The 18,629-nt window shown below is 40.2% G+C and overlaps 1 protein-coding gene across 4 annotated transcripts in view; it reads right to left on the bottom strand.

The window, feature by feature from the left end:
• LOC129772804 (adipokinetic hormone/corazonin-related peptide receptor variant I-like) overlaps window positions 1-18,629 on the bottom strand; it is a 345,849-nt gene that overhangs the window by 123,346 nt on the left and 203,874 nt on the right. For all 4 annotated transcript variants that reach the window (XM_055776278.1, XM_055776280.1, XM_055776281.1 and 1 more), the window contains one exon: window positions 10,176-10,403. In XM_055776278.1, the coding sequence (XP_055632253.1) occupies window positions 10,176-10,403 (228 nt within the window). The remainder of the gene's footprint in view (window positions 1-10,175; window positions 10,404-18,629) is intronic.

The raw sequence follows: 18,629 nt of genomic DNA, 5'->3' as shown, positions 1-18,629 counted from the left end.
AGTAGAAACTATCAAGAGAGGTGTGTTAACGAATACAACAAGCATTTCAATTTTCGATAAAACCCCGCCGTGTACAATGCCAGTTGAATCAATAAATTATAATGCACCTCCCACTTCGACCGGTCCATGCCAAACCCCCCCTGCCTTGTCGTTCGTTCCGTCGCTTATGAGTACTCCGCAGCATCGCATTCCACCCCCCTCCGCGAATACAGTGTCCGCTTGTTTATCACCAATCGTTTCACCGATGGTTATCGCACCTATTTCCAATCCCGCCACCGTTTCGAGACAGTTATTGTGTGGTCCCAGTTCACAACAACTCTCTGCCAGACAAGTCGTTCCCAGAGAACTTCCTATCTTTTCGGGCGATCCAGTCGAGTGGCCGTTGTTTCTGAGCAGCTTTCAGAATTCTACAGAGATGTGTGGATATTCAGATGGAGAGAATTTGATGCGTCTTCAACGTTGCCTTAAGGGAAACGCATTGGAAGCGGTCCGGAGTTATCTGATGCTTCCCTCGTCAGTACCTTCGATCATCGATACACTGAGAACATTGTATGGGCGTCCAGATTTGATCATCAGTTCGTTGTTAGCTAAGATACGAGCAACCCCAACGCCTAAACCCGAGAAATTGGACACGTTGATAAGCTTTGGGCTGGCCTGCAAGAATCTTTGCGGACATCTTCGAACAGCTGGGCTTAACGATCACCTGTCGAACCCCATGCTTTTACAGGAACTGGTGAACAAATTGCCTGCGAACATAAAATTAAATTGGTCCCTCTTCAAGCGACAACAACGAGTCGTAGATCTCACTACGTTCGGTAGCTATATGGACGACATAGTAATGGCGGTCAGTGACGTCACCTTCACTTACGAAGCCGATGAGCATCGCGTGAGCAGGCACGAGAAACCCAACCCCAAAGAAAAGTTGTACGTGAACGCACACGCTACAGACATTTCGAAGGATAAGTCAAATATCAGCATAGTCAACCACAAAGGAGTTACACCGAAGCCATGTCCAGTCTGCCAAAAGGAAGGGCATAAGGCTAAGGACTGCTACACTTTCCAAAATATGACCTTGAACGACCGATGGAAACTCGCCCTAGAGCAACGTTTATGCCGCCGTTGTCTGGTATCTCATGGAAAATTTCCGTGTAAAGCGTCCACTTGCGGTGAGAATGGATGTGAGGAACGTCACCATAAACTTCTTCATCCTGGAAAGCCACTGGTGTCACAGATCGTTGAAGTTCCGAAGACAACTAGTATGGTTACTGTGCATCGCAAACTCCAACCAACTATCCTTTTCCGGATACTGCCTGTAACACTGCATGGAAATGGCAAAGTCGTTGATACATATGCGTTCCTAGATAACGGTTCATCCACCACACTGGTGGAATCCCACATCGCAAAGGAATTGGGAGTGAGAGGCGACGTAAGTCCACTCTGTCTTCAGTGGACAAATGACATCGAGCGTACAGAAAACGAGTCACAACTGATTAATCTGGAAATCTCTGGTGATGGGCATACGAAAAGGCATCCATTAAGAAGGATCCACACAGTTGAAAAAATGAATCTACCAGTTCAGTCACTGAATTATTCGGAAATCAGTCAACAATTTTCTCATCTTCGTGGGTTACCAGTCCGTAACTATAAAAGTGCAGTTCCTACCATTTTAATTGGTTTAGACAACTCATATTAAAAAACATCTCTGAAATGTCGTGAAGGTTCCAGAAATGAACCGATTGCTTCCAAAACTCGGTTAGGTTGGACGGTTTATGGAGCCATCAACGCTGGTCCTGATTCTAAGGTCCAGTTACAGTTTCACATCTGTGCTCGTTCGCCCGATCAGGAGCTCCATGATCTCGTGAAGGACTTTTTCGCTTTGGAAAGCGTTGGTTCAATTTCACCGTTCGTAGAAAGCGACGATGACATTCGTGCACGTGCAATACTTGAGCGCACTACGGTTCGAACACCTACGGGGAGATTTCAGACGGGCTTGCTGTGGAAACACGACTATATTCAGTTTCCAAACAGCAAACCAATGGCGGAAAGAAGACTCCAGTGCCTTGAACGTCGCTTGGCGTCCAAACCAGAGCTTTACGAAAATTGCGAGAGCAGATGAAGGAGTATCAATCCAAAGAATATGCCTACAAACTCAGCCAGGTGAAACTAGCCGCATTAGACACGAATAGGACTTGGTACTTACCGTTGAACGTCGTAATCAATCCAAGAAAGCCAAACAAATTACGTTTAGTGTGGGATGCTGCAGCCAAGGTCCAGGGTCAGTCATTGAACTCCAATCTACTAGCTGGTCATGATCTCCTTACTCCGCTTCCCGCTGTACTTTGTCCATTCCGACAATTCCAAGTCGCCATCACAGCGGATATTTCGGAAATGTTCCACCAAATATTGATACAACCGGAAGATCGATCGGCGCAGCTGTTTCTTTGGAGAGATCATCCGTCGAAACAATTTGAGGTTTTCGCAATGAAAGTGGCGACGTTTGGATCTACGTGCTCCCCATCCGCAGCACAATTCATAAAAAATCGAAACGCTCAAGAATTTTCTAAGCAGTTTCCACAAGCGGCTGAAGCGATCTTAAAACATCACTATATGGATGATTTTTTGTACAGTGTAGACACGATGAAGGAGGCGGTACAAATTGCGCAACAATTGAAGGAAATCCACTCAAAAGCTGGCTTCCATATCCGTAACTGGCTCTCGAACTCCAGCGACCTTCTAACACGGGTCGGGGAAAGGAACGTGGAAACGTCGAAGTACTTCGCAGCGACCAAGTCAACTACTAGTGAACGAGTTCTCGGCATGATTTGGAAACCAGATCCAGATATTTTCGTGTTCCAAGGGTTGTTTCGAGAAGAAATGCTACCGCTGATCCACGGTAATTACATTCTAACCAAGAGACAGACCCTTCGGATCGTGATGAGCATATTTGATCCCTTAGGCTTGGTAGCTGTTTTTGTGGTCCACGAAAAAATGCTCATTCAGAACATCTGGCGTTCGAAAATCGGATGGGACGAGCGTATACCCGATGAGCTAGTTAGTCAATGGGAGCGCTGGTTGACCCTGTTGCAGCAACTTGAGCAAATACAAATACCCCGGAGTTACTTTCCTGGCAGTTCAAGTGTGATCTATCGTTCACTTGAGCTGCATATTTTCGTGGATGCCAGTGAGGAGGCCTTTGCCGCTGTCACATATTTTCGGATCATCGAACAACAAACGGTTCGCTGCGTTCTTGTATCAGCGAAGACAAAGGTTGCCCCACTAAAGCCCATATCGATTCCTAGATTGGAATTAATGGCGGCCGTTCTTGGGGTGAAACTTGCCAAATCGGTCGAAGAATACCACACCCTAGCTATTACACGCAGAGTATTTTGGAGCGACTCCAGCACCGCACTTTCGTGGATACGTTCAGACCAGAGAAAATATCGACAGTTTGTTGCTTTCCGGGTGACTGAGATTCTTGAGAATTCTCAGGTAGACGAGTGGCGATGGATCCCTTCTCGTTGGAACGTAGCGGACGAAGCAACGAAGTGGAGCAAGAGACCTTCTATCAACAACAGTAGTCGCTGGTTCCAAGCACCAGCTTTTCTCTATCAAGATCTACGTGTTACAGAGACACCAGAAGAGCTTCGCCCCATCCACATTCACCATCAAATTGCACTTGTTGAGCAGCTGATCGTGTTCGGAAGGTTCTCAAAATGGGAATGCTTGGTGCGAGCTGTAGCGTATGTTCTCAGATATCTTTGGAAGCTGCGCCGCAGAGTCAAAAAGCAAACTGCAGGAACGACGAATTGGTTGAATCAGGACGAGTTACGAAAGGCAGAGTCAGAGATTTTTAAGCAAATCCAGCAAGAGGCTTACGGAGATGAAATCATCACACTCATTAGAAATGAACAGCTACCGATGGAACAGCAACTAGGTTTGGAGAAAACGAGCAAGCTTCGCAAGTTATCACCTTTCCGGGATAAGCACAGTGTCATTCGTATGGACAGTAGAGCTTCGAGTTCCGAGCACTTGTCAACAGACTTCAAGTTTCCTGTAATCCTTCCGAAAGGCCACTATGGAACTCAGTTGCTGATAAATTGGTACCATCGTCAATTCAAACATCGGAACGCAGAGACAGCAGTGAACGAGATGCGTCAGAGATTCCACGTATAAGAAATGAGAGCGGCGTTTCGACAGATCAGAAAACTTTGCCAATGGTGTAAGATCTACAAAGCGGTCCCTGCAGTACCTAGGATGGCTCCCTTGCCCCCAGAGCGGACCACATCCTACATTCGTCCATTTTCTTTCGTTGGCGTGGACTACTTTGGACCAATGTTAATCAGACAAGGACGCAGTGATGTGAAGCGGTGGGTGGCGATATTTACTTGCCTCACTATACGTGCTGTGCATTTAGAGGTGTCGCACAGCTTGTCCACGGAGTCCTTTAAACTGGCAATTCGGAGATTCATCGACAGGAGGGGGGCTCCTGCCGAAATATTTAGCGATCAGGGAACCAACTTTGTTGGTGCAAACAACGAGTTGAAGAAGGAGTTGCAGCAAATGTACACAAGTCTGGCTTCAACCCTCCGCTTTCACCGCATATGGGGGGGTGTTGGGAACGCATGGTCCGGTCAATCAAGAGTGCTTTGGCTTCGTTGTCTACAATTCGTAAGCCTAGCGATGAAATGTTTTTGACATTGTTGGTCGAGGCGGAGTCGATCGTGAATTCGCGGCCACTTACCTATTTACCAATAGAATCAGAGGCGCACGAAGCACTGACACCGAACTGCTTCTTGATGCTGAGTACGAGTGGAGTAAACCAACGAGGCACTTCATCGACGACGAGAAGTTGGGAGCATACTCAACCTGGAACACATGCCAACAACTTTTAGACCAGTTCTGGAGTCGTTGGGTGAAGGAGTACCTCCCAACAATTACCAAGCGGACGAAGTGGTTCAACGACTGCCGACCAATTCAGGTGGGGGATCTCGTAGTCCTAGTTGAAGAACATCTGCGTAACGGGTGGCTGCGAGGACGTGTACTACGAGTATCCCCAGGTCGAGATGGTCGAGTACGCAGTGCGGTAGTGAAGACAACTTCGGGAGTCATCCATCGCCCAGTGGTCAAAATGGCAGTTCTGGAAGTAGCAGGTACAACTGGAGTGAACTCGCAGCAATACGGGTTGGGGGATGTTCCGAACAGCACCGAGCACAAATTACCAGTGGGTTATTCAACGTTACAGGAACCCGTGACTGAAGACATTGCAGACGAAAAAACAATAGATTGACAGATCATGAGCACACAATTGTCAAACACTCACTCACACATATGAATACTAAAATATCTAAAAAATAACATGTAAACATTCAGACAAACAACAAATCACAAAGGAACACATTGGACGTATAATTAAAAGCAGCACAGTTCAAATCTAGTTAAAATATAAATATTAGCACCTTTAGTTGGACAGCAGATTATCTAACACAAGCAGGACTAAAAACGTAATTATTTATAAATTAAACATGAATTAGATATTAAAACCAAATAAAAATTACAGCTTAAAAGCAACGCAAAATAACCTCCAAACGAGTTTGCTAAACGGTGGTCCGAAGTCTTGTCGGCTGTGCCAACATGTGTAATGTGCTAATTATAGATATGATAACCATGTGACATGTACACGATTAAAATTCGGCTCTGTTACAGCTGAAATGCTAATGAGCCTTAAATAAATAAATGGGATAAAAAAAAAATCTAGGGCTCAGATTTCTTGCTACTAAATTCCGTCTGTGAATCACGCAATGAGTAACCAGTACATTACGCAGTTGAAACATTGAGTGAGCTGTAAAACCACGATTACGATCAACCATAGATGGTGCACCATCAGTCTCAATGTTCTCCCAACCTATCGATTCTCCTCTGGTATCAGTCTTCATATGTGTAGCAAAAATAATTTCTTGGCACATATTTTCATCCCTAACCCTAACAACAGAGCTTCATTGAGGGGTAATGTAGACTCGTCCAGCTGGAGAGCAAATATGTTGGCCTATAATAAATAACTTTTAAAAAACATTTTTTCCTCTTCGCGACCCATCTCAAGTTTCCTGGAATGAATAAAAAAAAAGTGTTACGCCATGCACATAGACGACCAAGCATTTTGGAAATTAATTACAATCACTTTATTCTAGTTCACTTCATTTAGCTATGTAAATACATTGTAATTTCTTGAATTAAATTAGAAGTTGAGTACATTATCATTCAAGCTCCGACGTATTACAGAACGCATATGAACTCGCAAGGCTGGCAGGCTTGTTATACAGTGAAATATTGGGAGCATGTTTGTACATGAATTTGGTTTGATGATTTCCATCGTGTTATATCGCGTATATGTTTGAAATACAGAGAAATGTCAAACATGCCTGTAGGACACATTTTCTTGCACGAACCTGTTCACGTTTTTTTACTTGCCGGATCTTTCATCCTGTACTTTTTGTACTTTTTTTTTATTTTCATCTGGTGCACACTCATCGTCTTGTTTAGTTTCTTAAATGTGCAGCAATAATATTTTCTACTAAGATATTAGTCATTCTCAGGGTTGCCACATACACTGAATATTCTGTATTTTACTGATTTTTCGCCAAATTTCAGATACAGAATCTGTATATATAGATTACAGATTTTCTGCAAAGATACAGAATTAAAAAATATCTATATGAAATGTCACCTCACTTCTCCGTTCTTGCTAAGGATGTTTTTGGGGTACTTTTTTATAATCCCACATTCATCAGCGTGTGTTGAGTGAATATTCTCGCTCCACAATGCCATCAAAACAAAGTTCTGAAATCGGTCGGCCTCCCATCGATCAATTGGAAATTGACGGAAAATTGAAGAAAAGCAAAGTTCAACAAAACCATAAACATCATACAATTTATTATGTGAAACCATTTTTTAATCATTTATTTTGTTGTATTGATACGACTTAAGCTAACCATACATTAAAATAATAAATTCAAAATGAAAATAAACGTTTCCTTCCATTTTTCCGTTAGTTTTTTGATACAGATTTTTTGGTAAAAATACAGATATACAGATTTTTTCTTTAAAATTTACAGAATCAAATGTGGCAACCCTGGTCATTTTTATAACAAGGTGATTCACGTAACACAACTTATGGAGCATCTTAAATATTTCAAATAAGAACTTGTGTTTTTTTATAGGGCTCGATATTCAGCCCCCGTTGACCCTCAAAATCAATTTTCGTTTCTGTTGACCCCTGGGATACCGAAATCGACCTCTGGGAGAAACCCTGGTCTAGACAAACTTCAATCAAAAGCTTATGCGTGAGCTTCTTGGATGCCAAGGAGAGTTCTATGACATGGTTAAGTGAATCAACATTAGGGAGGCTATGTTTTGGGTGGCCGAGGCATGGGACGAGGTACAGGCTGATTTCATTGTCAAGTCATGTAAAATGCTGATTCAGTTTTTTTGAAAACCGTTAAATAACCCAAGGGATATTATCAAAAATCAAATTTTGGGATTTAGATGACAACGAAAATCAAGATGTCAGTAGATATCCACCTTTCATGCAATTTGACGACATTTGGCATCATTTTTTTTTTCCATTTTTCCATTTTTCCATATCATGCACTTGGGTGATTCTACGGTTTTCGGAAGACTCAAACCTTGGCGACGTTGCGACAATAGTAAATAAGTTCCATTTGTAAATTTGAGATGACCATTTTCATTGCCACTCGTTACTCATGAATTTGTTTTTAAACCGAATTAAATAATCATTTGCCGAACAAGTTTTATTAAATCTATTCTGCTAAAATATTGTAACATTTGAAGATGATAATTAGACATATTTTGAGAATCTAATAAATCAATGGACTATCCAAGCAAATTCAAAGGCTTATCACTTATTTTGTATTCTTTGCAACAATCTCAACATTCCTACCCCAACTTTTCCTTTCCCTTACTACATCCACGATTATTTGAATGATCATATTATATCAGCCATTCCATGCGAAACCGATATAGTACTTCTCGGATTTTCGCCAAAAGTGGCAGTTTTGTTTTTTATAGCAAAATATTAGACTCATACTTTTCTATTTTTCTATCAGCGTTCCCATTTCCATTTTAGGGTGGTTCGAAAAATCAACTTTTTCCCCTTTTTTCCAAAAATTACTTTTTTTTTCAAAAAACCTTAACTTTTGAACTACTGAACCGATTCAGATGATCGATATATCAAATTGAAGCCAATTAGTTTCTCCCTATCAACAAACCACTGTTTGGCCCATTTTCTACCAGTCTGAGAGCCCTTTTTCTTTCTTTTTTTTCGACTAGCGGCCACGGCAATCGTCACGCAGCACAAATCATGAACTCAACATGTTGACTTCATGAAATTCCGGCAGGGACTGTTTGAACAATGTGGTTGTACGTCTGTGCTCGTGATTGTGCAACATTTTGCCCAACCTTCAATATCGCTTCCACACGGTACAATCTTTTGTACCAACCAAATTATTGTACAATAATATTGACCTCTAGGGGTCACCGTCAAAATATTGGGCAAACCACATTGCTCAATAATATTGAACGGCTTTGGTCTTAATTATATAGAAAATAAGTTATATTTTAAGGTGAAATTCGACTCTGTAAACGTCAGCTAATAAGTAATTTAGTCTGATTAATAAACGGTTTTGGAAAAAAAAAATGCGAGAGAGTTGAATTAGCTCTTCGAACTGACATTCGCATTCTGTTGGAAAATCGTTGTGTTGTCGCTGATGTGACAATGTGACTAATGTGAAAAGTTGATGGATAGGATAACATACTGGGAAGCTTTACTGCAAACGTAACATGGGACAAATTCTCTGCATAATCCAAATATGAAAAAAAAACAGGCTGCCGACGTCCTATTCATTATGACTCCTGATTCGATGTAACCAAAGACATATCTGTTCAAGTTCTACAACCACAAACATTGAGCACGTTACTAGCCGCAAACATAACGAAGGGACCTTCCATCAATCTTCTCGAATTCCGCTCCATACTCAACGTCCGGCCGGATGCATATATTGTTGACTAACACGATTGCGTAAATAAGGGATGCCCTTGAAAGTTAACATCAATCATTGCCCCGACATGGATCTCAACATATTCGGATTGTCGCTGGGCCCGAAGTAAGACGAAACAAATAGGTACCATTAATCAAGACCTCAAACAAGCGGATCTGTGTTTGGTCCGGGCTCCCGGAACGGACTACTAGCCGAAATAAGATATCCCTAATAGTTGTTAACATATCATAACATATAAGATATGTTCATTTTAAAGCAGAAGCGAATATACTGTGAGTACCGTTCTTTCTCTTGTGGGTAAAGTAAGTAGCATTATTGGCGTCCGAAAATTTAGCGCTTTCTATTCCAGACAATCATAGGGGAAGACAGCAGAACTCAGATAGAATTTTCATGTGAACGTCTTATTGTGGTATCATTGGTGACTGATGCCAACTGAACCAACAGTTGTACCACTTTGCAGAACTTGACTTTCGCATTTCCGACTCTTCCAGGGAATTTACTATCCCTCACTTCCTGCCATCGAACAATTGCCCAAATTTGTTTGACATTTGTGACAATATCTACATACATCAACCATGAAGAAAAACAGAATCAAACCACCGTCTCATGTGTGTGTACCTTTTCGTCCTCACCATCTGCCTCCCTTTAAGCCTCTATAAGGCGTTTTGAATTACCGTCACGCCAGGCATAATACCATATGAGAGCCACGACGCCTACACTCGGAATAAGTAAGTGATGATGTACGTGTCTGGATGGGTTTTTCTCGTTCCGTCGGTGACAAGCCCCAATATGTCTAGATGGGGATAAGGTCGGAGTGAATAAATATTTGCTGCTTGGAATTTGTTTTCCCTGCCACAATACTGGGCCACTTGTAATTGCTAGTGCACATTGATGGCTGCCCACTTATTGAAACAGATTGTTTCAATACGTCAGCTGGACATGAGCCTTCCAAATCCTTTTGGAAGAAAACGTGATTGTCTTCCGGGTAGAATTCAATCATGTTTCAACTGTCAGTCGAAATCTATCAACATTTTCATTTATAATTCCGCAAGATGTTTACTCCCCCATTAATCTCACTTCCCCCTCGCAAGCATCGTTACTCACCTGTGGCACGGCATTTGCGAACGCAATTATCCAGGCACCGCCCAGCATAATCTTGCCCCGCGTCCGGGCGGCGGAAACTCGCAGCGGATACATCACAGCGAAGCACCGGTCCAGGGAAACGCACACGAGCACGTTGGAGCTCAGGTAAAGACAGAACGCGCGCATAAACAGGAACACCTTGCAGGCCACATTTCCCGCATGCCACTGAACGGTGATGCGCCAGCCGACCTGTCCGGGGAATATAATACACATTGTATTAGGTGAAAAGTTTCCATCACCATCGCGTCAGCCTCACTATGTGGCCGTTGTTCAGTGTAAATTAATTTTGCCGTGATGGATGTTGTTAGTGTGATAAAAGGTGAAAGCATGTAGCAACGGAAGATGCTATAGAAACGTCTGTGTACTTTCTCTTTAATAGCCTCTGGAAACGCGTTTCCATGGAAAACAATATTTTCTCATAAATTGTAAACACGTTAACAGGAATCAATGGGTTATTAGCAGACGCAGTTTGGACATAATATTTGATACTAGCTGACCCGGCAAACTTCGCCCCGCCCGAAATTTATTTTTTCGTTATCACATCCACGTTTTCTTGCTAAGCGAACGTTCATGAGTCCAATCGCAGAACTGTTCATTGATTGATCAACTAATCTACCTTTTAAAATTATTTTTTTACTATAAAAGTTCAGTACTTTTACCAAAACTCGATATAACAATATCAGATTATTTTCAGACACAATTCTAGTGCAAGATTTTTCATCCACTTGCAAATAACATATTTCTCCGTTACATGGAATAAATGTTTGATACAGAAAATATAATAGAATAGAGACATAAATTAAATGGACTAACAACGTTTGTCAATATGTGATTGTAGAACATGTGCGAATTGAATTTTTCGAATTTTCCCATTTGCCTTCAGAGTTTTCCGAAAATTTTCAATTGTCTGTTTGATTGGAATATGTTTGGTTGAAATATGTGTATTACAGTCAACTCTCCCTAACTCGATATCCAAAGGGACCATCGAGTTAGGGAGGTATCGAGATACAGAACATTTTTTCCTAATTTTTTTTTATGTCTCAAATTGTCATATATTAGGGTAAGTGTCCCAATTATGGTATGTATTTGAATTTTTGATTCATTCCCTTAAAGTGAAAAAACACCTTTCTCATATAAAAAACATATTTTTTCCAGAATCTTTCAGGAGGTGATAGACGGTTATATTTCACGAAAAAAATCCTTCTACGCATATGTTAGAATTTCAACGATGACAGACTTATAGAACTTTTTCTTTGTTTCGGATTCTGTTGGCTCAAACTGACTCTACATTGAAAAGTATGCTACGTAATCCGATTTTGTTGCTTTCATTTGAAAGATGAGAAAATTTAGTACAGGATATAGTAGTGGAACATCTACATTAGTGGATTAAACATTTTTGAAGTGGAAAATTTAAAAGTTTTTTTTTTATTTGCAATTATTAATTTTATCCTAAAAATTCATACTAAACTTGATTGTTTCTATCAATTAAATTAAAGCTCTCTAACCTCTCTACAATTTGTTCTTTGACGCCCAACTTCTATCTCTCCTTATTTCGCTGCAATATCGATATAAACAATTCCTGATGAAGATTCAATCAAAATCTTCAAAAATCGCGATTTTTAACCCACTGTATTTAAAAAAGCCACTTAAATTTCACCTTAATGCTGAAAGGTTAATTTTTTTTCTTGAAACTATTCATATTTGAATTATAAAAAAAAAACTTTTTTTTCAAACTGTATACAATCGAGTCCTAAATTTTACATAATCGAATCATATATAATCGAGTTTGTATATAATCGAGTCCGACCTGCACGAGGCACTAGGTTAACGAAGAAAATATTGATTAAGTATGTTACTCAAACTGAATTGTAACGATCACGCAGGAACTGTTCAATCACAAAGAAATGTTCGAATAGTTTCACAGGAACATTTTCAGTTGATTTCAATATTCCGGACATATTCTTCAGGTTTGATTTAACGTTCGAATTAACATCTCAATAGAACTACTATCTTCAGCGTTTTTCTCAGGTTTTTCAACACTTTCTAGTATATTGGTATCTGGCATCAGATCACAGCAAATCACGTTTTGGTCCTTTTTGCACTAATGATTAAAAGACATTGAGCAATCGAACGGTATTGTACCGTCGACATCGCTCACGACACATTAATTATGCCAGCGGAATATCAGTCCCGTCCATGTTGGTTGTGCTTTAAAGTTAGGATTTCCCAGTTTCTGGACAAATTCTCAAGCCATATCCCGAAGAATAGAAGAGGGGTAAATTATTTTGTCTAGCTTGACAAGACAAAAATTCATTGACCGCTCCAGCTTCTCGATTCTGACCAACCTTATATGCTTTTGGTCTAGATACAATTTTCCATTCCGATTCCATTTTTACTTTAGTTTGAGTAGTGTTGATACCGCACTTTGTGCAATACTGAAATTATTTGCAGCTTCAGACCCCTTCCGTCCATATTTTTCGACCTGCTCGATGATGCTCAAACCTTGCGCAATGGTTAGCGTTTTGATTGTTCGCTTGAAAGGTTTCTCGTGGTTTTCCATACTTGAAAAGAAATTGTTTGATGACACGAACACTTTGTCTTCACTTTCAAGGGCAATTGAAATCTGAGGTAATAACGCACAAAAACATGTACGCGAAAATCAATCGAGTTAGGGAGGTGAAAATCCATGGAAAAATGAATCAAAACACATCGAGTAAGAGAGGCATCGAGTTAGGGAGGTATCGTGTTATGGAGAGAAGAATGCTTGTAAAATCGAAGGTGCCATGAAATCCATCGAGTTAGGGAAAATATCGAGATACAGAACATCGAGTAAGGGAGAGTTGACTGTATTTTTATGGGACCTCCTCTCTATTTCAGAGGAGAGAGGAGTGTAATACCATCATAGAAACATTTCTCGTACCCAAAAACCCCCACATCCCAAATTTGGCTCCATTTGTTTGAATAGTTCTCGAGTTATGCAGAAGTTTGTGTTTCATTTGTGTTAGAGAGGGGGAGGAGTGTCTAATGATCATAGGAACAATTATTGCACTCTAAAATATCCACATGCCAAATTTGGTTTCGTTTGCTTGTTTAATTTTCGAGTAGAGTAGTGCGGGGCACTACTGTTGTTGTCCAATAACCAGGTATGGGCAAAATCGCATCGAAATTCGTTCAACCCTCATTCACAGATAAAACTCATCCTTCTATTCTCCGTTTATGCCTAACTTTATTTGAGACAAAAAACATTCACTTATCCTCTTCGCAAAGTTCATTTTAGATTAGAACGGAAAAATACTGTCTCGATTCCGCTCATCTATTCTCAGAAATTTTTTCATTCCCTCATTTGCCTCTCGGAATGACGTTAGATGGTGATAGAATCAAACTGGAAACTTTTGCTTGAGCCAGCGAGTGTCTCTGTAAAATCATTCGTTTTTAACTCAAATAGCAATCATAGAGCCTCGATCGCGGCAGTAAAATATAGGGTGATAGTTTTTTTTTTTATCCAAAATATATATTTTTATTAAGGCTCATATGGCGTCAACCTGACGGGGCCGGGAGTTCAATATTTCGACAATGTTTGCCTTATAACTATGTTAGTAATATGTAACCGATTACTCGCGGTTGGCTCGAGGTTAGTATTACAAGTGTTTTCGTAATTGTGATGTTGCTGTCTTCAATGATCTGTACCTGTGCCCGACACGGGATACTTCCTATTGGGATGCAGCTGACCATTAATCAGCAACGCCCCCCTAGTCTGTACCCCATATCTAGCGTGGTGCGTCTTCTCGAGGAATCCAGGATAGAATGGTCACTAGCCGGCGCAATCATCAGCTCGTGTAGAGTTGTCATGAGCGGTACAACCTTTGGCTTTTGTTGATTCATCAGTGGACTGCACAACCTTTGGCCCGTGTATCTGTAAAGAGTGTGTGTATGTATTGCTGCGACTAAGTAAAAGTTTATAGATCGAACAGGAGGGATACGAAACAGGGACACAACGAAGGAAAAATCATTAAACGTTGACATCGGCGTTCCTGAGGAACAGGTATAGATGAAGCAGAAGATCAGGATCACGGCTACCTAAGATATCCCGGACGGGGATATCCGATTGTCTGCCTTTTGCTCTCAGTGCTCTAGAGAGCTGAGAGCGAGCAGCATGGAACCGGATACACGACCAGACAATATGCTCGATGTCGTGGTAGCCATCGCCACAATCACAAAGATTGTTTGCTGCGAGCCCAATTCGATAGAGATGCGCGTTTAGGTTGTAGTGATTGGACATAAGCCGAGATATCACGAGAATGAAATCACGACCGACATTCAATCCCTTAAACCAAGCTTTCGTCGAAACCTTAGGGATAATCGTGTGTAACCAACGACCGAACTCATCTTCACTCCACATGCGCTGCCAACTAACGAGTGTGTCCTGACGAGGAATGTGAAAAAATTCGTTATAAGTAATTTGCCTTTCAAAAAGTGTGCCTTCTGAAGCGCCCACCTTAGCTAGCGAGTCCGCTTTCTCATTCCCCGGAATCGAGCAATGAGAGGGAACCCATGCTAAGGTAATCTTATCGAGTAGGGTGATAATTGAAATCGAGTTGTTTCCATTGACATTTTTTTGTTTCTAGTATGAAACGATCTAAGTCAACGCAAAAGACCATATTCACGTAAGTTATTGGTGAGCAGGATGGTGGATTCATGTGCACTTGAATGCTGACAAGGAAAAGAGTACAAGGGAAAATAAAATCATATAAACACGCAGATTCAGTCTATTTCGACTCACTTGTTATTTTGTTTCGTGCGATGTTTCCAAAGGAGTATTCATTCATTGAATGTTGTTTTCCACTTTTTGTTTTGTTATGTTCACTATCAGTACAGACTGAAGATGGTCGGGGAGTGTAAAATGATTCATCGTGCAATCTCACGATTGCTTGCTGCATTCTTTTTGCCATGATTATTACAAGCAGATACAAGAATGATTTATAATTAGGTGTGGAGAAATGAGCGAATGAACTTTTCCATACTTGCCAATAACTTTTGAAATAAAAGCAAATAAAATTCAATTTGCTTACCAAATTGTAACTATATATATAACCTTCGAAACGTAGTACAATAATTTCTTGAGTTTCGTTTGTAGTTTGACAAAACCCTATTTCAATACAAAATGACAAATGCGTACTTTTGCCTCATAGTGGGGGCAAAAGTGCGCACTTATTGATTTAAACGTCTGGGGTAACTAGTAACAACAATGAATGGTTTATCATTACCATCCAGTGAGGAGGGGGGGGGGGGTGCTGTATGATGTTTTATGGGCGGAAATGAGTGAGTGTTATAGTCGAACATACCACGTGACAATTTTTGGGAAGGAGGAGACTGACAATATAAGATATCTGAAAATGTCCAACATTTGAAACAGAATACTCTTCTGCTAACTAACTAGCTGACCCGGCGAACTTCGTCCCACCCACAATTAATATATTGGTATAAATAATTTCGAACACTTAAGTTCCCACAGAAGTTATTTCTATAATAAAATTTGTAACGGTTGTATCTAGGACACGACCGCATATTTTCGACGTAGAACTACGCAATTATATTAATCCACTTGTTTACCACTTCGAATATTATTTTAGAATGCATCTAAATTTTTGCAATAGATTATGTTCTTCGTTACAAATAAATTTGATGAACGTCCTTTTACGTTTGATATGCCTAAGACTACCAAAATATGTGAACGGACAAATTGTCAAACGATCATTATATTTTACATTTCCCTCTGAAATTATTGCACATCTCATGTTTACGTAGTTCTCGAACCGCGAAAGCTCATTCACCTCTAGTATCTGAAATGACGATTTTCCCAGGCTTCTCAGTTTAAAAGTACGTTTTAGGGGAACAATATTCCGGTCTGCACAACGACAAGCGAGTACAAAAGTACTCAACATCAAAAAATATCCCCGACTTGCCTGTATTTGCAAAGCGGATTCCCCCAGGCATATTAATTTTGAAATTCGTGTTAGGGAAACACAGGCTCAGTGGGAAAAAAATACTCCCAACTTGCATGTTTTGACAAAGCGGATTCCCCCAGGCACATTGATTTTGAAGTCTGTGTTGGGGAAACCGTAAATCGGGCCAATCAAAACTTGGCAGTTAGGGCGTTATTTTACAGTTATTCAATGGTTCATCTCATGAGAAATAACATTTTATTAATTGTGATAGACGCGTAGAAATATTTCCTATCAATTGATGCAAACTTTTTTCCGATCTGTGTTCGAAAGTTATAAGCAAGTTATAAGCAAAAAATGTTCGAGTCATAAGCATTCGAAATACGGTTAGGGTTAGCACACAAATCGGCAGAGCAAATGTATGGGAATAAAGGAAATTCTTCCAGTTTTCATGAATTTAAACCGTTTAGGGATTAGCGAATTGTAATGTATAGCATATCAAACAAACCTTAGAGAATTTCCGATTCGATTGGTATGCAAATCATGGGAATTCGTTCACAGTGAAAATAGTTATTAACGTTTACTTTATTCCATAAAAAAGTGACCTGTTTTCTAATTTAGCACCCTTCCTGAAAGACGTAGTTCTATGTCAATCATTCATAATCTATACTCGCGGTATATAATTTATTTTTTGACATATAAACCTGATGCAGACTAAGACACATTAATCCTGATACTGATTGTTTAAATCCGTTCCTCCGTTCCGGAGTTATATCGTGAGGAACGGACACCAAATCATTTTTATTAATATAGATCAAGTTTATAAATACATAGTTTTCTTCACTTGATTTATTTGAAACTCACTGTTGAATGAAAAAAAAAAGGACAAATGCCGTGTAAAGTCAATTCATTTATTGTGATTGATTGTTCTTCGTTACAAGTAAATTTAATGACGGACCTTTTCGTTTGGTATGATGACTAGAACAAAATATATGTATGGAAGAATTATCAAACGTTTGATGAACCAGCCTAAGGCTGAAAATCTTTCCAATAAAGACAGAAAAAAATTATCAAACGATTATTTTATTTTACATTTCCCTCTGAAGTTTACATCCTAAAAGTGTACATACTTCTCGAATCTCGAATTTGCTTGAAACTGGGAAGTTCATTCGCTTCTAGTGTCTGCACGATTTTCCCAGGTTCCTAAGTTTAGAAGATCATGTTAGGACAGACATATTCCACTCTGCACAAAGGCAAGCGAGGACAAAAGTACTCGCAGTTTGCATTTATTCGCAGAGCCGATTTCCCCTGAAACCTCGGTTTTGAAGTCTGTGTTAGGGAAACACATTTCAATCGGAACAAAAATACCCCCGATTTGTATGAATTTGCAATGCCGATTTCCCCTAGGCTGCTTGGTTTTGATGGCTGTGTTAGGGAAACCGTAAATCGGGCCAATCAAAACGATGCAGTTAGGGCGTTTAGATAACGCCTAATATTTTACAGTTATTCAATTGTTTATCTAATGAAAAACAACATTTTGTTAGTTGCGATAGATGCGTAGAAATATTCCCTATCAAGTGATGCAAACATCTCTCCTATCCAGTACGAAATGTTCGAGCTATAAGCATTCGAAATCTTTCATTTTTTCTTGCATGTTCTGTGTTTAGGTTTTCATTTTACTCTCCATATATTCCGGTTAGACGTAGTCCCACGTCAAAAACAATGTTAATATGAACCCGTTTTCATCCCATACCGGAAAACTAACACTACATGTCGTTATCAATCTAACCAGTTTCTCCCCGAGCAGGGTGTCAACATGATTCTCTTTCGTCACCTTGAACACCCAACACTGTGGGTGGGTGTACCCGACTATGTGTCAGCCACTTTATGTTCGATTGGGAAAATGAAGCGTTTTTCCTTTACTTTTTATAACGTTGTGAGGAGAGATTTGTTCTTCGAGGGGAATTTTCTCAACTACGTAAAAGTTATCCACCCACAGAAGTTGAGCTGGAGTTCAGCGCAAAAAAAAACATAAACAACTGCAGCCATGTCTCGTGGCCTGATTCATGGGCGAATAAATTTTTCGAATAAATAATGGAAAAGATTCGCAGAATTTCTTAAAGCAGCTTTAGATTACTCTGTACAATCCACTTTCCGAGAATTATTTTGCGATGCAGAAGCAACAATCTCCTCTGGAGGAGTAATAAAGCGTTGGAGTGATTGCGTGTATATAAGGATAACGTTTCCTAGAGCTCAAGTTTGCTTCGCTTTATAGGGCAAACATACACAAGCTAGAGTTCCACCCGCACGATTGTACATTGTTTTAACAATGAAACAGCAAAGGAAAGAGACATTTCCGCTCGTACACAATGTTGCACGACATTGATAGTGGCAAAGCCAGAGCTATCGTGATGTTTTCCCAATGCACCTGTGGGTTTTTTTTTCTCTCTCCACAGAATGCGACTGTAACTAG

This window comes from Toxorhynchites rutilus, chromosome 3 (genome assembly GCF_029784135.1).
Source record: "Toxorhynchites rutilus septentrionalis strain SRP chromosome 3, ASM2978413v1, whole genome shotgun sequence".
NCBI lineage: Eukaryota > Metazoa > Arthropoda > Insecta > Diptera > Culicidae > Toxorhynchites > Toxorhynchites rutilus.
This window is presented reverse-complemented; position numbering and strand designations above follow the sequence as displayed.